Genomic DNA, 20,640 nt, shown 5'->3' on the forward strand with positions numbered 1-20,640 from the left:
ATTTATATTCGCATTTAACTATGTATACATCTTTAAAAATGAATAGCAAAAATTTAATTTTCAGATAAATGTATCAACTGAAAAAAGTTTAGTATAGCTTTCTTAATTGTTAATCGAGCTTGCAAATTACAACAAGAGCTCTCATACTAACCATAAGGATTACATCTTATTAATGGGAAAGTTGAGATTTCATTTAAATATCTGTAAATCTCCTTTGTGCAATTGCCACACAGAATTTGAAAAATATGTATTTAATAATGGTGAAAGCACAGAGGTATAAAACCAATAAGATTTAATAAAAGCTAAAACATCTTTTCAAGTCGTTAATGACTTTATTGAATAATAATTTTAGCAAATTCTTACCAAAATCAAAAGCTTAAGCACTAAAGATCAAGAGAAAATAATAAGCAGCTACACCTAGTTTTTATTTTTTTTTGCAGGTAAAAATTAATTGTCAAATTCAATAATTTCTTAATAATTTATTTTAGAAAATAAATGCATTTAAAAATAGTAATTTTATTGATTTATTAATTTATAAAAGCTGTCAATATTTCTGATTTTCGATAAAACTAAAAATAAAAAAATTGATAATTTTTATATATTCTTATTCAAGAGAATATCAAAATTTTTGATATATCGAGCCTCAATATTCTATTTTTAAAAATCAGCATGAACAGATTAAAAAAAATTGAATATCCAGTAACTCTACTAAAAATTTATATTTATATGAAAATAATTTTCATTGCCAAGTTAATAAATAGAAAAATAATTTTCCAAATATAAATTTCCTTAATAATTCTTTCAAATACTAAATTATATATAGGGAAAAAAATGGAGTCAATGATGTTCTTAAAGCAAAATATTTATAGCTCTAAGTCTACCTCAGTTAATTTGTAGATGGTTGAATAACTCCTTACACAGTAAATAATTAAATATAATCGTTTCAAAGCATATATTTATTTATTCATATTTATGCAAGAATTCAAAGAGATGAGCTTATAAAGTCTAAGTCTAAAATGAGATATTCTCTTGACAGATAAAATGTTTTAAATGCAAATAGAATAGATTAATTTGATTTGTATATTGTTACATAACCTTTTATTGAAGAGTTTAAAGATCATCTCAAAAGCCTTATAAAAAAAAAGAAAGAAATATTTAACAAATTGATAGAGGGTTACAATACTTCTACACAGGCTTTTATCGACATAACCGAGTTAATTAGAAATTAGGAATAAATATTAGCAAACATTAAAAAATAAATGCAGATTGCTCCTCAAAATATTTACTTTCTAAAATTCCAAGCAATTATACTTACACAGATAATTTGCGATCCTTTATTTAATGATAAGATTGAAAAGAAAGTGAGCGATATTTTATTCCAAGATAAATATATGAAAGATAACTACACGTCGTAGAATGCTATCATTCATGGAAACTTGTCTCACATGATAATATCAGTTTAAGACACTTAAGTAAACAAAATAAATAAATATTTAAATTACTATTTTAAGATTATTTTATTTTGTTTAGATGAAAATAGAATCTTTTTCTTAAAGACTTCCAACTTACTTTGAATACTCAAACAAAGACTTTCAAAAAATAGGTTCTCCTAATTCGCTAATTCCATCAGGATTCATATAACTACATAACAAGCTTATTTAACATACAATATCAGTACTATTAATTTTTTTTTAATTAGATTGAATTCAAATATTTATTCATTCATATTTTACAATTTTTTTTTTAAGTTATATTTATTTCGAATTTTAAAGAATATTATTTTAATAAAATAAATAAATATTGAATGAATAAATAAATAACTTTATTGTTTAGATAATATTATTTTTTTTCATTTTTCAAAGCAAATAATTAAACAAATTAAGAAAATGAATTACGATTTTTTATTTTTTTGGTATTAACTTACTTGTTTTCAAAAAATAATTAGTCAGACAACTACTAATAAAATTTCATGTAAAGGTAAAGAGAAATATTTCTAAAGACTAGAAACAATCGTTACATTTAGTCTTAAATTTTTCTGAATTACTATCCTCTAATTCAAGAAAAGGTAAATAAAAAATTATTTGATGATTTGTGAACAATTAAATTAAAAAAATATTTTATTTAAAAAGATCTGCTTCTACGTTATATTTTAAAAATATCAAAATATGAATGGTTGCAAATTCTGTTTTCAAATAGACAGCTAGCTAAATATACTAGCCTATACAGATGAATTTACACTTTTTATTAAACAATAATTAAAGATTTAAGATTTAAACCCTTAAAATTTGATTGGAGTTCATTTTTCTGTTTTAGTTCCTAACTTCTAGTAAGTGGTTGCTAAGCTAAATCAGAATGAATAAAGAGCCTACGATAATATAAATATAGAAATACCATTATGTAAAATAAAAAAAACTAATATTTTTATTTATTTATTTTTTAAAAAGAGATAAATAAGACTCTTTAAGCTTTCTTAAAAAAGAAGGCTGAGGTAGAAAATTAGTAGAATAAATAACAAAAAAATATATTATATTTGTGCTTAAAAGACCTTCTATCATAATATTACAAAAAATCATATATCATTCAAGCAGATATATAAATCTGTAAAAGAACTTATTTTATAAAAAATGAGAGCACTTGTATCTACGATATATAGGTACTTAATTATAAGATTACTGGATTTCCAAGTGAATTAATTAAAAAAATTCATCCTGAACAAGACAATAAAAAAAAAATAGCGAGTAAAATTTTATTAACATTTTATCTTATTTTTTTAATATAGTGATTTATTTTAATTCCAAAAATATTATATACATTGAAAAATTAATACAAACAAACATATTTATTGAAATAAAGATAAAAAATAAATTATATGAAATGTTTTTTTATGAAAAATTTTTTTCTTAAAATTCGTCAGTAATTTTGAAATTGGTTGTATTTACCTATTGAATATATGCTTATAATTTGTAAAAAAATATTGTAAATGCAATTCTTTAAAAAATAATTACTTTATAAACAGTTTAATTTGTTGATTAATTGCAGAGTTTAAATAAAATAAAAAAATTTCCTGTAGAATAAACAAAAAATCGAACAATAGCTCTGAAAACAGAAAAAGAGGATGAAAACTGTAAGTTGAATACAAGTATTCCTGCTGAAGATTCTATGAACACGAATAGGGAATTAGTTCAATAGCAAGAAATTAACTCTATTGTAAAATTTAAAAATCTAATTAAACTTTTTTGAAAATTTGAAATTAAAAAGGATGTCAATGATACACGAAAATATTTATTTTCTCCTTAATAAAATGAATCTCAGTTTATTTAATAAGCAAAAAATAATGAATCATAACTTTTTAACAGAATTGAGTTACAAACTTCTAAATTGCAAGTACAAAAAGAATAAAATGAAGAACTATAATAATAAGAAGAAGATGAAGAAGAATTAAATTAATAAGAAGAAATAGAAGAAAATAAGTTATACACTGACAATTAAATAAACAATGAGATTAGTTAAAATTTGATTACAGACGAAGATATAGAAGATCAGTTTGAAGGATAAGTATGCAACGATAAAAAAAGTAGAATAAGTTTTATTGATCAAGCTGAAAAAGTAAGAGTCAGGAGAAAAACAATAATTGAAAAATATAAATAAACTGAAAAAGAATATTCTTGTATTACATAATAAGAGTTTCAAGAGTTATTTTCTTATGCAAATAAAAGATCAAAATCAACAAAAACTGATATATAAATATAAAAGTCTCTAAACTTTGATACTGACTCGTCGAACGAAGATTCTGCTATTTAATAAATCAGAAAAGATTAAGCTGAAAATAGTAATTAATTAACAAAAATATTTATTAAAATGTAAATGATAATAATTTTTATCAACAGGATCATGCTCAAATTAAAAAATAGTAAATGAAGCAGAAAATTAAATCACTAACGAAAGGGGTAGCTTTACTAATAATTTAAAAGCAGTTTTATAGATATCTTAAAAAAGCTCTTCATTAAATTTTGTTTCCTTATATATAAATTCTTATAAGGCTATCATCTTAATATTTCTTCTTATTTCAATAATAATTGTTGTTTTGGTAACTTAGAATTACCAAACTTTTTAGCAGACTTATCAGAACTCTTTTCTAACTTCAGGTATAACTACTCCTTACACGGAGTTTGTGTAAGCTATAAATGGTATAATAATTAACAACTAAGGTCTTTTTGGAAATGGTTCAGAGGGTAATTAATTAATTAATTAATTTATTTATTAATTTAGTTACTAAAATTTGTTTACAATTTAACTTTGCATTTATTTTTTTATGTTTACTTTAAACAATTTTTTTAAATATAATTTTATAATTTGCAATATAGATCAGGAACAATACTATGAATTTAATACTAAGCTCAAAACTACTTCATTTAATAACTTTACTCAATTATTCTATCAGCTTATGGATAATTAGAAGTTTCATTCAACTTTAGAAAAAACTCAAACAAATTTTATTAATATTGACCTTTCCACAAAAGTAGGTCCATAATATTCAACAAATACATTTAGCATTTAAATCGATGAGTCTCTAGATTTGCTACAATAATAAATGTATCAGTATTATTTGTAAGATATTTCCTAAATTAATTTCAATAATTTTCCATAGACTCTCTTTTATAGTTCAGATAGCATGTTTAGAACATTAAATGCCTTAAATTAAGATGTTTATAATAACTTATAAAATCAAATTAATTGCATAAACTTTTAAAACTCAATATTTTAAATTATTTCATAGCTTATATTATGCCTTCTATCAATTTACATGATTAGGTACATCATAGTAATATCAAAGAGAGTGAAACAACTGCTTATGATTATTTGTAGGATGACTGAAGCTGATGCTCTATAAATTCTTTCATAGCTCAACTTTGCAGATGAGATCCTTTAATCTCAATCCGAGGAATACTTAACAACTAATTTCTTTCAATTAAAAGATAAAATTAAAAACTTAAATGGCAAAGAATAGTTCGTGTACAACAACAAAAATAAAAAAAAGAATACATATCTTTAGGATAGAATTGATGAAGAAAATCTATCATTCAGCTTTTAGTATTTGATATTATTTGCAGTTATAGCTTCTTTTGAAATAGTGTTTTTAACAGTATGTTATTTTTTGCCAAAATTTGAATATCAATTTTATTTTTTTTTTTATAAGTAATATTTATTAGTGAAAGATTACAACAGTTCTTTCTCTAAGGACATTTCTTAAAGTTATTAAATATAGTAAGGTATAATTTGGTATAATTTTGGCACTCTTACAAACGATATAATCATAGCAAACTAAGTATTTAATTTATATGGAATGAATCTTTTAAGTTAAGATTAAGCAAATTAATTGGCTTCGTGGAATTAGCCATTAATTTAATAATTATTAAATTTTATCAAATCTGATTATTAAGACTTTTCTAATAATGGGGATTCATCAACAAAATAAGAACTTAATTAAATTAATAATCAAAATAATTGCTTAAATGGTAATATTTTCAATGATGATGAGTAGAATGTTTGCTAAGTTATAACAAACGGATTATTAAACAATGGTTTTTACAACACGCTCAGCTCTATTCAAAGTCAATTAATTACGAGATTAGATTAAATTATTTCTAAGCCTTTAATTGACTAGTATTTTCATTAAGACGGTGGCTATATTGAAGGATAAATTGTGATTTAATTATCTAAAAATATATTTAAGTATATTTCTTAAATCATTCAAGAAAATTATTCATAATTAATATCAAATAGCAGCTAAGTAAATTTTTTACAATTTAAATTTTATTTTTATGTTTTTTTTAAATAAAGTAAATCATTATTGTCATATCTATAGAGTTAGTAATAGCATTATTTTTGAGTGTTCTAGCTATAAACTATAATAAAAAAGTTATCCTATCATAGTATTACTATCTACTTAAGTCTATCTAAATCATACCTTTTTAAAGACTATCTGATGATTCAAACACACTAAATCTTATCAAAAATACTCTCTCTATAAAGTGAGTTTCATGTTAAAGTTAATAAAATTTTTATTAAGTTTAGCTTTTCTATTTTTTTTTATGTCAGGTTGAAATAGCTAATTAGTTAGCCCAAATTTGCATCAATTTAGTAATTTATATTAAATTTACTATTTATTAAGTGTATTTATTTAATCCATCTAGTTTGTTTGTTTTTTTTGACATTTATTTACCAAATTTTAAATAATTTAAAAATTATAAGAACTTTTTAAATATTTTAAAACCCATCAATCTAATTAATGTATAAAAACTTCTAAGCTAAATAAGACACAATAAAACTAGAAATGCTTCTGGAAAGAGCTAAAATAATTACATTTGTATGATTAATGAAATGCATGGTAGATTTTAAATACAAAAATATTTTAATGTAATTGATTAATAAAAGAGCAGATATAGCTCAGTTTAACAAGTTTAGGCTTAATTAAAAGGGCCTTAAAAAATATTTTAGTATGATATTCAAAAAATAAAATGACATAATTTCCATAGTGCAGAAAATTGTAACCAGTAACAATAAATAATCAAGCTAAGTATAAAGAAACACAGATTTAATAGACTTTTGATTATCATAATAATAGCTCTTCCACATAATAACTAAATTTTGCAATATAAATACTGTTAAATGGTATACATATATGATGTAATAAACTAAAATATTTTTTAAATTTATGTTTTTTTTGATCTTATTTCTTAAAATTTAAATTTCTGACTATCAGTCCAAACAACTTTTTTGCACATATAATATTTTTTTAAAGATTGATAATCAATTATAGGTTTAATAAAAAGAATTAATTTAAAAATATTTGATGAGTGTTTTAAGTTTATTTTGTACTTTAAAAAACCAATTGAAACAGATATTATTAAAATTATAAAATAATTGATTTCTATCTTTAAATATTGAAAATAATAAAATTTAAATAAAAAATTAAATTAAGTTCATAAAATTCAAGAAGAAAAAAAATGAAATATTATTTAAATTATTAATAATTTTTTATAATCAAAGAATTTAATTTAATTTTTTTATTAAAAAATGTAAAAAATTTTATTATTAGTATTTTTGAATTAGATAGAAATGATTTAAACAATCTCAAACAAGTAATTAATTTAATTAAAAAATAAGTACAGAAATATTTAGATTAAAGATGAGAAAATACTATTCACAATAAAATATACTAAAAGAAAATATTGTGATTTTTATAATTTATAAATATATTATTGTGTGGTTATTTTTGTTAATTATGCTTACATCTTAATTAATCAATTTTAAATGCTATAAAAAATCATCAATAGCTAATTCATATAAACAAACTATTTTAAACTTAAAAAGCCAAAATTTCTGCAATATTATTTGAACCAGTGAGTAAAAACTAATGAAAGATTTTTACTCTACTGAAGATTCTTTACCTAGCGTAAATAAAAATGATTTAAAAATAGATCGCTATGAAGCAGGAAACTCCTTAAGAGAAAAAAATTTACAACAATCAAATCTTTAAAAGCTGTAATTTTACAATAACATTCAATTTCCAAAAAAAGAAGAAATAAAATGCTAAATAAATAATAGATCAAAACGCATCCTAAGTTTCTCATGTCCATCTGAGGATACGTATGACTTATAAGAAAAATAAAACACATAATAAAACAATTTTAATTAATGCAACAAACCCTCATTTAATATTTCTGATTAACAATCAAAAAATTTAAAGTAAAACATAATCTATGAAAAATCACATACTGAGAACACTGTATCAAGAAAGTATAAATTATAACTCAAAGATAAAATTTCAGAATAGTTAAATGCTCACTCAAAATAAAAAAGTTTTGTTAAATAAAATCAAAGCCAAAAAGTTTCTCTTGATATTTATCAAAACCCTGAAGATGAAGTTCATTTAAAAAAAAATTAAAGTATCTAAATTGAGAATTCAGATTTAAATATAATTAACAACAAAAAAGAAAGAGTACTTTTCCCTAATTTTGATAAGATATCACCTCTTGAATACAGAGGGATATCGTCTTCTTTAAATTCTAGTATTATTTAAAAGTAATACTCAAAAGGAAGGGACAAATTTTCTTTAAGAAGCGAAATTTAGTAAATAGGAAATATGTTTGTTTATAAATCTGAGCTAAGTTCTTCAAAGTTACCATACTTAAGAGATTCAATTCATGATTAAGACAATAATGGGTTAAGAAATAGTTTAATCGCTTTAAGCAAGTCAACGTTATAGTAAGTTCAAAAAAATAATAGAACTACTTCAATTACTAGGCAACCAACTTTTGATTAAGAACAATCATTCTGTAATAGTTAAAAATAAATAAACTGTGCTATGTAAAATGACACAGATTAATTAAAAATAATTCAAAAAAAATTAAACTACTCTGATAGAAAACTGGCTGTATTAAAAGTGCTTAAGAACAAAATAAAAAATAGATAAAATAGTTTACCAGCAACTCAATTAATGATTATAAATTCTAAAAATTAATATAATGAGCATTAAGAAAATATAAATTAAAATAATTCATAGATATTTCCAACATAATATGAATAGTAAAATGAAGAAAAACGTGAAAAAAATTTATAGAGCAGCTTGGAATATTTAGAAAACAGCTAAATAGAAGATAAAAACTAGCTCTCAAGACTACTTATGAAGTAGTAGCCTTTGAGATTACACGAATATAGAAACCAAAGTTAAATCATTTTTCAGCAAGTTTCTCCAACAAAAAATTAAGAAGAAAATGATTGCCCATAAAAATATTAAAGGAAAAGAATCAAAACTTAATGTTCGAAATAAAATATGCTACAGAGTTTGGAGAAATAAATAGATAATAAATCATTACTTATCAAAAAAAGCTCTATAGACTCCTAATTTATTTATCCAATAATAACTCAAAGACCATCATAACAAAATACTAAGCAGAACAGTCCTTTTAAAAAAGAGAGCTTATCTCCAATAACATATCTTAAAAATAATTATGATAAAGAGGAAGAAATTTTAAAAAGCTGCTAATAGTATATTGCAAGGCTTTTTAAAAGAAGAGAACATAATTTAAAAAAGAAATCTGCATAAAGAAACATGGATAATGAGGTAACAGATAAAAGTAATTAACAATTAAAATAAAAGAAAATGAAATAAGATAAGATTTTGAATGATCTCCATAGCCTAGAGAAAACTTATGAAGATAATTTTAACTAAGATTTTGAGCAGCTTTAAAAATATTATGACTAAAAATACTTATAAAATAACCATGCTGATAATTTTAAAGGAGTAAACGAATAAAAATGTTAATCTCCAAAAAATAAAGATAAATCACCAGAAAAAAATAAACTTTAATTAACATAATCAATTTAAAATGAAGATTTCCTCTATCAAAATGTAAAAAAAATCAAATCTAAGAAAAAACCAATCTATCAGAATGATGAATAAGGTGCAACTTAAAACTTTTAAGACTTAAAGCCTTGGAATGATTTAGAACAAAACAAAACTTCTCTTTCCTTTTTTCATAAAACAATATTTGATCCTGACCAAGAGAAAAATATTCGTAATAGTTAAAAACTTTATTGAAATCACATCAAAAATAAATAAAAAACGATAAAAAATTAATAAAAATGAATCTACATGAATATTTAATTACATAAGTAGTTATTTTATATAGATTTAAAGTTATTTTAATTATATTATAGTATGAAAAGTTAATTACAACATTTATATTTATTTATTCATATAAAAAATTTAACTGTTTTTGGTTTCTTTTTATAATTTTAATAAATTTGTATCTTATTTTGTGTAATCAGATATCATTTTTACTAAATTTATCTGTAGCCTTTACAATAGCATCCTAAATTCCTAGCTCTGAGCCAGAATGACCAGCATCTGATATTATTACAAGCTCTGATTTAGGGAGCCTTTTATGAAGATCATATGCTGATTTTGCAGGACAAACCATATCATATCTCCCTTATATAATGATAGTAGGAATATGAGCAATTTTATTGGTATCTTCGAGCAATTAATCTTTTTTATTAAAAAAACCTCCATTTACAAAATAGTGAGCTTCTAGTCTAGAATGGGCTAAAGCAAATTTATCATCTTTTCCTTTTTTAAGTTTTTCTTCATCTATAAAGAGTTTACAAGTTGCCATCTCCCAAACAGCCATAGCCTTAGCAAATTTAAGTTTCTCTTCTTCATCATTTCCAGTTAATTTCAAATAATAATTATGAAGGATATTACCTTGTTGTGGCTCTGGGAGTAATTATTTCATTTACTCATGGAAATCGGGAAAAAGCCAGCTACTTCCCTCTTAGTAAAAGAAATCTACTTCTTCTTTTCTAAGCAAAAATACACCAATAACTATAATATGTGAAACTCTTTCTGGATATGTTTATGAGTAGGCTAATGTTAAGGTTGAGCCCCAGCTACCTCCAATAACTGTGTGCCATTTTTCAATCTTTAAGGTTTCTCTAATTTTCTCACAATCTTTCACTAAGTCCCAAGTTGTATTTTCTTCTAATGAAGCAAATGGTGTCGATTTTCCACTTCCTCTTTAATCGAACTATACAATTTTATAAATTGCAGGATCAAAAAAACCTCTATACAAAGGATCTGAACCACTTCCTGGACCACCATGTAAAATAAGAGCAGGCTTTCCATTGGGATTTCCACTTACTTCCCAATAAATTGTATGAATTTCTGAAACCTGTAAAAAACCTGTTTCATATTGGTCTAAGCCTTTATAAAGTCTCCTCCTTTCTTAATTTGATTCCATAACAATGTATATATCTTAATTTTTGCAAATAAGTTGATAAATCTTCTAAATAATTAAATTGATTTGAAATACTAATTAGTCTTTCACAATCACATCTTACTAATAAAAAAATATTTAGCACACATATAATTGTGGATGTAAAAGAAAATTAAAAGTAATAAGATGATTTTAGGTAAAAAATAATTCTAAAAAAGTCATTTTAAATGGAATTTTGTAATTAACTATTATTAATTAAGGTTTATTTAAATACTTAGAAAAATATTACCATAATAAATTAAAATTTTGAGATTTATTTATTAATATATTTATTAAACAAATAATGTAGCTTTAACATTAATCTTTGGATGAATGAATAAATAATTAAATAATTAATTCACGTATAATATATTTTTAATTAGATATATTAAAACTAAAATAATACTTACTTAATTACATATATAACCACACATTAATTTGTTTGGGAAATTATAATTATTAAAAGAATTTTTGTTAATCACCAGTAGGAACATTTAAGATCTATCTTGTTTTTTAACAAAAAATTATTAGAAATACAAAATTTAAGCAAGCAGCTTTTAACTAAAAATAGAATCATTATACAAAAATTTTAATGTCTACTTATTTTCCTCAGAATTTTACACCTATTCTACCTAGGACACAATAAATTTAAAATGAAACTTTTTTTATTCAAGAATTTTACAATACTTTTATTGAGAAAATTATAAATGAGTTCGATATGAGTGGAGAAATCAACCTATATTGGCACCAATTAAAGTAGAAGATTAGTGAAGAAAAAAATTTTCAATAGCTCTACAAATACATACTTAATCTTGAAATAAAGAAAAGGGAATAATCCAAGCAAGATTTGTTCGATCTTACCAAATACAATGCAGACTATGCTCCATCATCTCAAGCCATTTCTTCATCAAAGTTACCAAAAGAAGATGAACTGTTTATTAAGAAAACTCCTACTAGCGTAAGAACAGTTTCAATTCAATTTGACATGTTGAGTAAAATGAATAGCACCTAATAAAATGGCAGTGGCTAAAAAGATATTCAATAAGTAGAAACATCTTCTTAACAGAGTAGCCCAAAATCTTTTTCCTAAAGACTACCTTCATTAACAATCCTTAAGAACATTTCATGCACAAACTAAAAATACTCTAATGATAACCCTTATGGAAATTTTTCTCCCTAAAATGCAAATTCCTCATTTTCTAATAACAACTCACCATAGCTAGGAGGCAAGAATTGCTTTAAAATTTTAGAAAATATCAGAAAAAGAAATTCTTCACCTAGCTATACTTAGTATATGTGTTTTTCACCTTTGTAATAAAAACCTTTGTCTTAAGGCTTTGATTCTAACTATAAAACATGTGCTAGCTAAAAATAGTTGACCTTAGAAACCATTACTGATATAACCCAAGAAAAAAACCAAAAAGATTGTGAAAAATCATTTTCAATTGTTAATGATAAGGATAATAATAATACTAAATAAAAAGAATAAAAAAATAACAAGCTTAAGAGATTTTCACCATAACAAATTATTAGAATGGGTTCTATAAGAGAGGCTGAAGATGAAGTAATAGAAAACACTAAAGATAATGAATAAAAGGAATCTGTTTCTAAGATGTTGGCATTAGTAATATCTGCGAAAAATACATTTAAACTTGATTCCGAAACAATTAACCTTATACACGGTAAATTTTCTTTAGCCTACGCTTAAAACTGCAAGAATTCAATGGGTCATGAGCAATTTAAAGCTCATGCTGAGTTCAATAATAAAATTGCTCAAATTGGTATTGATTAGCTAAAGAAGCCTACTCATAAATTAAATAATAACGAATTTAACATAGAAATAAATAATAAATACTAAAATAATAATACATTCCTAATTCCATAATCTCCAAAAAAAAAAAAAAATTCTACGCCAGTAAGGGATAAATATTTTCCAAAATGATTATTATTTTATAATAAACAAATATCTTTATTATTTTGAAATATGATAAAGCAATTCTTTCGTCATTTTCCATTAAATCAATACATCTATATAAATTTAATGAAGAATAATAAATTAAAGAAGTAATATCATTTATATTATCAAAATTAAAACTATTAAATATTTTATCTTTACATTTTTCCATTTTTACAGTCTGATATATTAACTTAAATAAAATATATTAAATTATTTTATTCTACATTTATCTTTCATATATTTTTATCTTTATTTGGATTAGTCAGTCTACCAAACTTTAAACTTTTATATTTATTGTAAATTTTTTGAAATATTAAATCAAAAAAGTTGTTTAAAATAAAATTACTAAAATGAAAATTCATTTTTTAAATTTAAAAATAATTTTCCATTATTTATAATAAATTGAGTTTAAAATGTGTGTCTAGGTTTCTTTAATCAAAATTATTAGGAAAATAAAAAGAATTTCTAAAATTATGAAAATAATTATTTTTTTTTATTTTTTATAATATTTTTACTTTAAATAAAATTAATTAATTCAATAAAATTCCTAAGTTATAAAACTCAAAATAAATTTAATGTTTAGAGGAATTAAAAAGTTTAGAAATTCATTTTTATCTTAGTTGTTCAGATTAAGAATATGTATTTAACATTTTAATTTAAATCAAATTGCTAAAATAAGATTTCATAAGAAAATAACTTAGCCAATAACTATTTTTGAAATGTAAAAGTGAATAAAATATTCTGATTAATCACAATAATAACCACAATTAAAAATTCAATTATTTAACAAATTTTAACCATAGAGTGCTTTTATGTATTTATATATGTTGGTTGGAAATTATCTGCTATTATAACGGCGAAAATAGAAAGAATATGAAGGGATATTTTTAAAATAATTTAAAATACCTCTTGGCATTTTAACTAGTTGTTTTAGTAATCAAAAAAAAAAAAAATCACTATATTTTCTAAAATTCATTTAGAAACACAAAATTTGTTTAAAAATACTTGAATATCAATAAAAACATAATAAATTATTCGCTTAAAAATTAATAATAAAACTAATAAAAAGAGTACTTACAATTAATTTTTATTCAATTTTATTCAATTTAGTTAGGAATAAAATAGCTGTATAATTATTTTTAAAAAGATATTAATGAGCGGGAGTGGAGGAAAATGCGTAATATGTGGTAAGTAGACTAACTAAAGGTGTTAGGCATGCAAAATACCATATTATTGTTCATAAGAGCATCTTGAACAAGATTGGGGAAATCACAAAGAAAAATGCAAATAATATAGAAAAGCTCAATAAGTTAATTCAAGCTAGATTACCGTCAATTCAAATGCTAACAAAGAATAAGTGATAACCAAGTAAACTTTATATTACATTCGATTTGAATTCTTAATTTGCTTGTTAAAACTCCTAAAACATTAATTTTGTATTAAAAATTTTAGTAGGGAATAAAATGGTATTATGAATAATGCATAATTTAATCAAAAGTAGGAATCCAATACACCTAATTTATCTATTTCTTCTAATAATGCAGTCAGTTAACCAAATAATAATTTAGCCTAAATAAATTCCTCAATGATAAGTTCTAACTAGAATTAGTAAAATTAAGCTACTCTAATATCAACACCAGGAAATATTAAAACAAGCAGATAGTCTAATAATGCAGCATTAGTAGACCAATAGAGTCCTTAAATTTCAAACAGTTTTAACTACACGCACAACAATCAAAATAATACAAATTAAAATACTTAAAATATTTAAATCAATGGTAACGAAAATATTATTTAGAAGTAGTATTATAAAGACCCTGAAAAATTGTAAAAAGATCGTGAATTATAATAGTTAATGAGTGAGCGCTTAGCTTTTAGATCAGATGTTGTCAAGCTTTTAGCCAAGTTTAATTACAGCGATGCCCTTATATAAGTAAGAAATCTATGTAAAATAAGTGAATAGATATATCGTAATGCTAAAAGGTAAGACCAAAATGAATTGTATGAATTATTAGCAGATTAACTTCTAGAAGTTAAGATTATGATCAAAACTTAATCAAGTAATGCTAACAAAGAAGCAGGAACAAAACTATAAGATATTTTTCATAAAATTAAGTCATACATGAATGATAACACTTTAAAAAATTATTATTAAGATTTGGAAGTTGAAAAGAAAAATGAATTCATGAACGAAATTCGTAAAAGGTGTAATTTGATTTCTCTTGTTGCAAATCTATTTTATTCACTTGGACACCAAAATGAGTGTGAAGAAGCGTATGTTAGATATGTAAAGCTCATAGAAACTGTTATGGGTTAAGATGTAATTCGCTTTTAAAATATATTAATAATTTTTTATTAAAAAATTATTTTTAATAGGCTTTAGAGACTAGTAATTGTTATTTCTTAATGGGGGTTTACTATCTCTAGCATCGCTATTATATCAAGGCTTTAGCTTGTTTTAAGCGAAGCATGAGTATTAGATCTCAAAGACTTACTGAAAGGCATGAGTCTGTTACAGATTGCTAGTACAACATAGGTATAGCTTATAAATAATTAGGTAGAAAATAGAAAGCTTTGGACTAGCTAGAAAAAACCCTTTTTATACGTAGATAAATTATTGGCCAGAGCAGTTTGCCAGTTGCTCAAACGTTAGAAATATTAGGTAAATTATAGTTTATTCATCTTTTTTGTAAATTTAAAATAAAATATAAATAATTTCTCTTTAACTAAATTTATCATAGGAAAAATATACATGGAATCTCCAAGTGATTATCCAATAGCTCTTGACAAATTTCAAGAGTGCTACTCAATAAGAAAATCAATCATTAAAGTTAATAAACATCCTGATATGGTAAGAATCTCCCTTCTTATTGTGCATTTATACAACTTAATTAAGGCTCAGTTAGCTTAATAAGAGGCTTCACAGCCAACAAAATAAGCTCAATAGCTAAAAGACATTGAGTTGAAAATGTAAAAGAATGTAATAGATGGAAATATTTAACAATATATTCAAACATAAAAAAATAATCCAGACAGATTCCAAGAACTTTAAAATTAATATGGATTATATAATAATGAAATGCAACTAAATGCTTTAAATTAAGCTAATGCAATTTAAAAATAACAAAATCAAGCTAGTTCGTAGGCACTTTTACCAGATAATAGTGTTGATGACTTTTTAAAAGGGTAGAATTAATCTTAAAATAATTCCTAAAATGTCTCTGCTACTAACAATAATAATAAAAGTAACTCAGCTAACAGTGCTGTAAACTCTGTTATGAATAGTATAATTAAACCTAGCGGTGGGGTTAGTGATAAAAATTATGGGTTCGGACTTTAAAGAGGAAGTGTCGCTAATTCATTTTAATTAAGGGAAAGAGAAGGTTCGAAACAATCCACGGACTCTAACTCTCCTAGTAAAACTATATAGGAAGAAGAACAATATTAACCTCAGAAAAAAAGTAATTAATCAGGAAAAAGTAAATCTAAAAAAAGAGTTTCTGAGGAGATATCGGAAGACAGCGATAATTCCGATGAAGATCTACAAGAAAAAAATATCAAAAAGCACCTTTTAAAATTAAAAGAAAGGACGATCTCTCGTATAACTCATTAGTAATTTTAAGAATTGGTTAATATCAATGAGAAAGTAGCAAGAGAGATGAAAAAAGATCCAAAGTTTAATCCAAGGGATATGATTATAAATAGTGTCTTTGTTTAAAATATGAAATAGATGGATTATAGAGATATTTGTTAAGATCTAATAGAAATGAATCCTTAATATTTTGGCCCCGAGGACTTTTCAGATTTAAGATATTTTGGAACTTCCAACGATGTCAATTCATAGTAAGTAGGAAATACTTAATTTGATTAAAAAATGAGCAACCAATTTTAGTAGCAGCCATCACCATACGATTATTAGCAATAGAATAATTTCTAAAATTAAAATAGCATGGGCTCTTTTGGCAAATAAAGTTAATACTAATAAAATGGATTTTATCAAATGTCTGAAGATTATTCCTTCCCTTAAAATTTTCAAAAACCAAGACCTGAATCAAATTCTTTCAAAAAATATTAAGATGAAAGAACAGATATGCAAATGGATCCTAATGAAGACTTTATGGATATTCTTAATAAAAAACCAAGTAACAGGAATCCTTCTCGAGACGGTAATTAAAAGTTTGGAGCAAACAATAACTATGGCATCTCAAATTCTAGTAATTAATATAATCAGACAACAACAACTGCTACAAAAAATGTCAGAATAGCAAGCTAAGAAGTCTACTAATATAACAACTAAAAACGAGACTTTGAGAGTGAAAATGTTGAAACACCACCTTTAGGTAGATTTATGTCAGAAGAAAATACTAATAAAATTCTTTAAGGACTCAGTAAATTAAAATAATGATTTTTATTATTGAAAATATTTAAAATATTTAATAAATTAAGTAAACAAACAAAAACTAAAATAAAAGTAAAGATGAGCTAACTGCAAGTTAGCAAGAATCAATTTATAATTAAACTATAAATTGATTTTATAATATTTTATTTCAAAACAAACAGATTTTATTTTAAAGTTTAAAAATTGTCTGCCTATCATCAGCTGTTGATTGATTGATTGAATTACAAATTTAACTTTAATTTGTATAATAAAATTGTATAAATTGTAATCTATTCATATTAAATAAAATTAATTTTTCTAACTATAAAATCTAATAAATAATCTCTAAGAAATTTCTTTCATCTTCTTCACACGCGATTCTCTCAATTCCTAACAGCCGCTCAGTCCTATACCCATCTCTCACTCACTCAATTAGATCTGATTTAAAAATAATTTATGATGGATAAAGTAATTAAAAGGTTATTTTAATTTATCATTTTAATTTATTTAATAATTTTAAAAATTAAAAAATCTCATCTTAGCCAAGAGATAATAAATAAATTTTTTAAAAATGCTAATATAGAGCATTCTTATGATTAGTGAATGAGAGCGGACATGAGTAGTTTTTATTTTTATTTAGGAAGCCTTTTAATAAAGTTAATGATTTAAAAATTTTGATTGGTTGATTGATTTATTTTTTTATTTTTGCAAAATAAAATTAATTAAATTAACTATTAAAATTAATAATAAATAAACCCAATTTAAAATAATTATTTGTGAATTTAACAATAAATTTGAGATAACTTTAGCGTTTAAATCTTAAACTAGCTTAGATATTAATTTCCGTTCACACTTCTACTTAGTTTAAATAAAACGTTTTGATCAATCCTAAAATGCTGTGTTGGTGAGAGATGTTTATTGAAGGAGAGAGGAGAGATTGTTATTAGAGTTTATGGGTTGATGATAGGACAGACAATTTTAAGCATCTAATAATTTTTATTTTGTTTACAAAGTAGCAAAAGCATTCAACAAAAAATTGCTTGATAATTTGTTCTAAATAATTAAAAATTATCTATCTATTTTATTTTTTTGAAATAATTTTTAATAATTATATGCAAACATAGGGATGTCGACTCCGATAAAGTCTGTAACTCTATCATAAGTAAGCTCTAATTAAAACCTCAACCAATCTCCAACAACTTCTCCACCTTAATTGGCATAACCTGAAAAACTAGATCCAAACTATTAAACTAATTAGTAATTCCCTCCTACACATTATAGCACTTAAAATAGCTAACAAAGCTAGTTAATCTAAATGTAACAAGTTCAATATGATGATAATTTAAAATAAAATAAAAATGATTTTGTGAGCAACAAAGAGTAAAATTTCAACGAAAATAAATAGAATAAATAATAATAGCAATTATAAAATAATATTTAAATTAACCACACATAAAATATTCCAAATTCAAATTAATTTATTGTGAGCAATTAAGAGTTAAATCTAAACGAAAATAAATAGAATAAATAATAATAATAATAAAATTAAAGTAATATTTAAAATAGCAACATATAACAAGTTCCAAATACAAATCAGACTTCTTCACCTGAGAGATAACAAATCTAATAAGATAAAAAAATTTAATAGGAATTAATAGGTCTAAAGCAAGAATAGATTAATATGCTAGAATCTCAAAAATCTGCAGTTGCATAAGAGAAAGAAAAGTTATAATTAAGAAATAGCTAATTAGAGAAAGAGAAAAAATAATAAATTTAAGAAATTAACATTTTAAGTGAGTAACTTCGCTCAAAGACTAACACTCAAACTCAACAAACAATCTTAGAGGAATCTATTCGTAGAAAAACAAACCAACTATAATAAATAAATTAATAAATTGAAATTCAAAATGATAAATAAAAATAATTAGAAAATAAATCTCAGTAAGAAAATTAAGAATAAATTGAAAAATTAAAGCAATATGAACAAAAAATAAAAGAATTAGAAGAAAAATTAAAACAAAAAGAGTTGGAATCTTAATCAGCTTCAAAATAAAATAGCTAGATAAAATAGACTAACGAATAGTAAAGTCTAGTATAAAGTATCCCAAAACCACCTATGTTTATACCTCCTCCACCGCCTCCTTTAAATATTAATATTCCTTCAGCACCTCCATTGATTCCATCTATTCCAGGTGCTCCTATACCTCCTGCTATAGGACTACCAGTTCCCCCTCCTTTAGGACTCCCTTTTCCACCTCCATTATCAATGTAAATAGTGTAACCAAAATCAAAAACTAAACCTCTCTACTGCGATCCTGTAGAATAAATTTAAAACACATTGTGGGCTGATGTGAAAGAAATACAAACTATAAAATTTGAAGACTTAGAAGAAAAATTTTCAAAAGAAAATAATTAAAATTAGCTTAAAAAGTAGATGACAGAAAAAACTCCCTCTTAAAAATATTTAGAAATTATTAACAAAAATTAGGCTTAAGGGTAATTTAATAATAAAAAAAAATCATTATTTAAGCCAGAAAAAGAAGGAAATTTAAATATCGAGTTTAAATAATTTTTAAAGAAAGGTTCAGTAGATGAACTTATACAGGGATTTTAAAAGCTAAATGAAAATTTAATAACAGAAGAGGATTGTTAAAAAATCCTCAAACTTTTAAATAATTAAGAAGATATTAGGAATTTTGAAGAATTCTAAGGAGATCGTTCAACAATTGATAACCTTTCACAATTTGTGTTAGGAGTATTAGGAATAGGTAATATTCGCCACAGGTTGATCTATTTTATTTTTAAAAAAGAATTTTAACAAAGATATTAAGAATCACTAGAGCATTTAAACTAATTGTTAAAAACTTCTAATGCTGTTTTACAAAGTAACTCGATAAAAGCTTTTCTTTTCTAAGCTTTGGAATTAAGTAAAGAAATGAACAAAGGAGGCCCGAAAGAAAATATCAAAGGTTTAAAATTATAAACGATAATAGATTTAAAATAGCAAAAAAGTACTGACAAAAGCACAGATATTTTACAATACCTTGTCACTAAAACATACCATTAAAAACCAGAATATCTCAGCTTTGTTGATGAACTTTCGCCTTTACTAAATCAGACTAAAAATTATGATATTTAAGAGGAAACTAATTAAGCGAAGTAAATGATTGATAAATTTACAAAACTTGGTATTAAATTAAAAGAATTAACAAATGATGAAAACATAGATGCAGATTTCTACAATTTTTTCTAACCATTTTACTAATAAAACCATGAAAAAATAGTTGAACTCGAGCAGGTACTCTCTCAAACAAAATCTTAGCATTAAAAGTGTTTAGAGCGTTTTGGTGAAACTAACGATAAATAAAAATCTAATGAATTTTACAAAACAATGCTAGCAATATGTGAAATGGTTAAAAATGAAATACCTAATAAAATTTATAAATCTTTAAGGCAAAGTTGATACAAATTACTTCATTAAATAC

At 23.4% G+C, this 20,640-nt stretch overlaps 6 protein-coding genes across 6 annotated transcripts; 5 read left to right on the plus strand and 1 right to left on the minus strand. All coding sequences in view use genetic code 6, as the record gives it.

Annotated features, from left to right (window-relative positions):
- Positions 1–88: 88 nt before the first annotated feature.
- On the plus strand, positions 89–5,890 carry TTHERM_00239160 (transmembrane protein, putative; the record flags this gene model as incomplete). The annotated part of the gene is made up of 12 exons (XM_001024840.2): positions 89–440; positions 824–920; positions 980–1,472; positions 1,531–1,674; positions 1,946–2,065; positions 2,130–2,397; positions 2,445–2,738; positions 3,017–3,207; positions 3,259–3,829; positions 3,888–4,232; positions 4,365–5,143; positions 5,198–5,890. Exons 1-12 carry the CDS (start codon positions 173–175, stop codon positions 5,888–5,890), a joined length of 4,263 nt encoding a protein of 1,420 aa, XP_001024840.2. The 5' UTR covers positions 89–172.
- Positions 5,891–7,417: 1,527 nt separating this feature from the next.
- TTHERM_00239180 (hypothetical protein) lies at positions 7,418–9,604 on the plus strand (the record flags this gene model as incomplete). The annotated part of the gene is made up of 1 exon (XM_001024842.1): positions 7,418–9,604. The coding sequence occupies one exon, from the start codon at positions 7,418–7,420 to the stop codon at positions 9,602–9,604; it is 2,187 nt and encodes a 728-aa protein (XP_001024842.1).
- A 226-nt stretch (positions 9,605–9,830) lies between these two features.
- On the minus strand, positions 9,831–10,805 carry TTHERM_00239190 (proline iminopeptidase; the record flags this gene model as incomplete). Its single annotated transcript, XM_001024843.1, has 1 exon — positions 9,831–10,805. One exon carries the CDS (start codon positions 10,803–10,805, stop codon positions 9,831–9,833), a length of 975 nt encoding a protein of 324 aa, XP_001024843.1.
- Positions 10,806–11,361: 556 nt separating this feature from the next.
- Positions 11,362–12,762, plus strand: TTHERM_00239200 (hypothetical protein; the record flags this gene model as incomplete). The annotated part of the gene is made up of 1 exon (XM_001024844.2): positions 11,362–12,762. The coding sequence occupies exon 1, from the start codon at positions 11,413–11,415 to the stop codon at positions 12,760–12,762; it is 1,350 nt and encodes a 449-aa protein (XP_001024844.2). The 5' UTR covers positions 11,362–11,412.
- Positions 12,763–13,930: 1,168 nt separating this feature from the next.
- Positions 13,931–17,182, plus strand: TTHERM_00239210 (formin domain protein; the record flags this gene model as incomplete). Its single annotated transcript, XM_001024845.2, has 4 exons — positions 13,931–14,145; positions 14,233–15,097; positions 15,154–15,439; positions 15,519–17,182. 4 exons carry the CDS (start codon positions 13,931–13,933, stop codon positions 17,180–17,182), a joined length of 3,030 nt encoding a protein of 1,009 aa, XP_001024845.2.
- Positions 17,183–18,281: 1,099 nt separating this feature from the next.
- On the plus strand, positions 18,282–20,618 carry TTHERM_00239220 (hypothetical protein; the record flags this gene model as incomplete). Its single annotated transcript, XM_001024846.1, has 1 exon — positions 18,282–20,618. The coding sequence occupies one exon, from the start codon at positions 18,282–18,284 to the stop codon at positions 20,616–20,618; it is 2,337 nt and encodes a 778-aa protein (XP_001024846.1).
- Positions 20,619–20,640: the final 22 nt, after the last annotated feature.

The sequence above is a fragment of the Tetrahymena thermophila genome (assembly GCF_000189635.1).
Source record: "Tetrahymena thermophila SB210 genomic scaffold scf_8254373, whole genome shotgun sequence".
In the NCBI taxonomy this organism is placed as follows: domain Eukaryota; phylum Ciliophora; class Oligohymenophorea; order Hymenostomatida; family Tetrahymenidae; genus Tetrahymena; species Tetrahymena thermophila.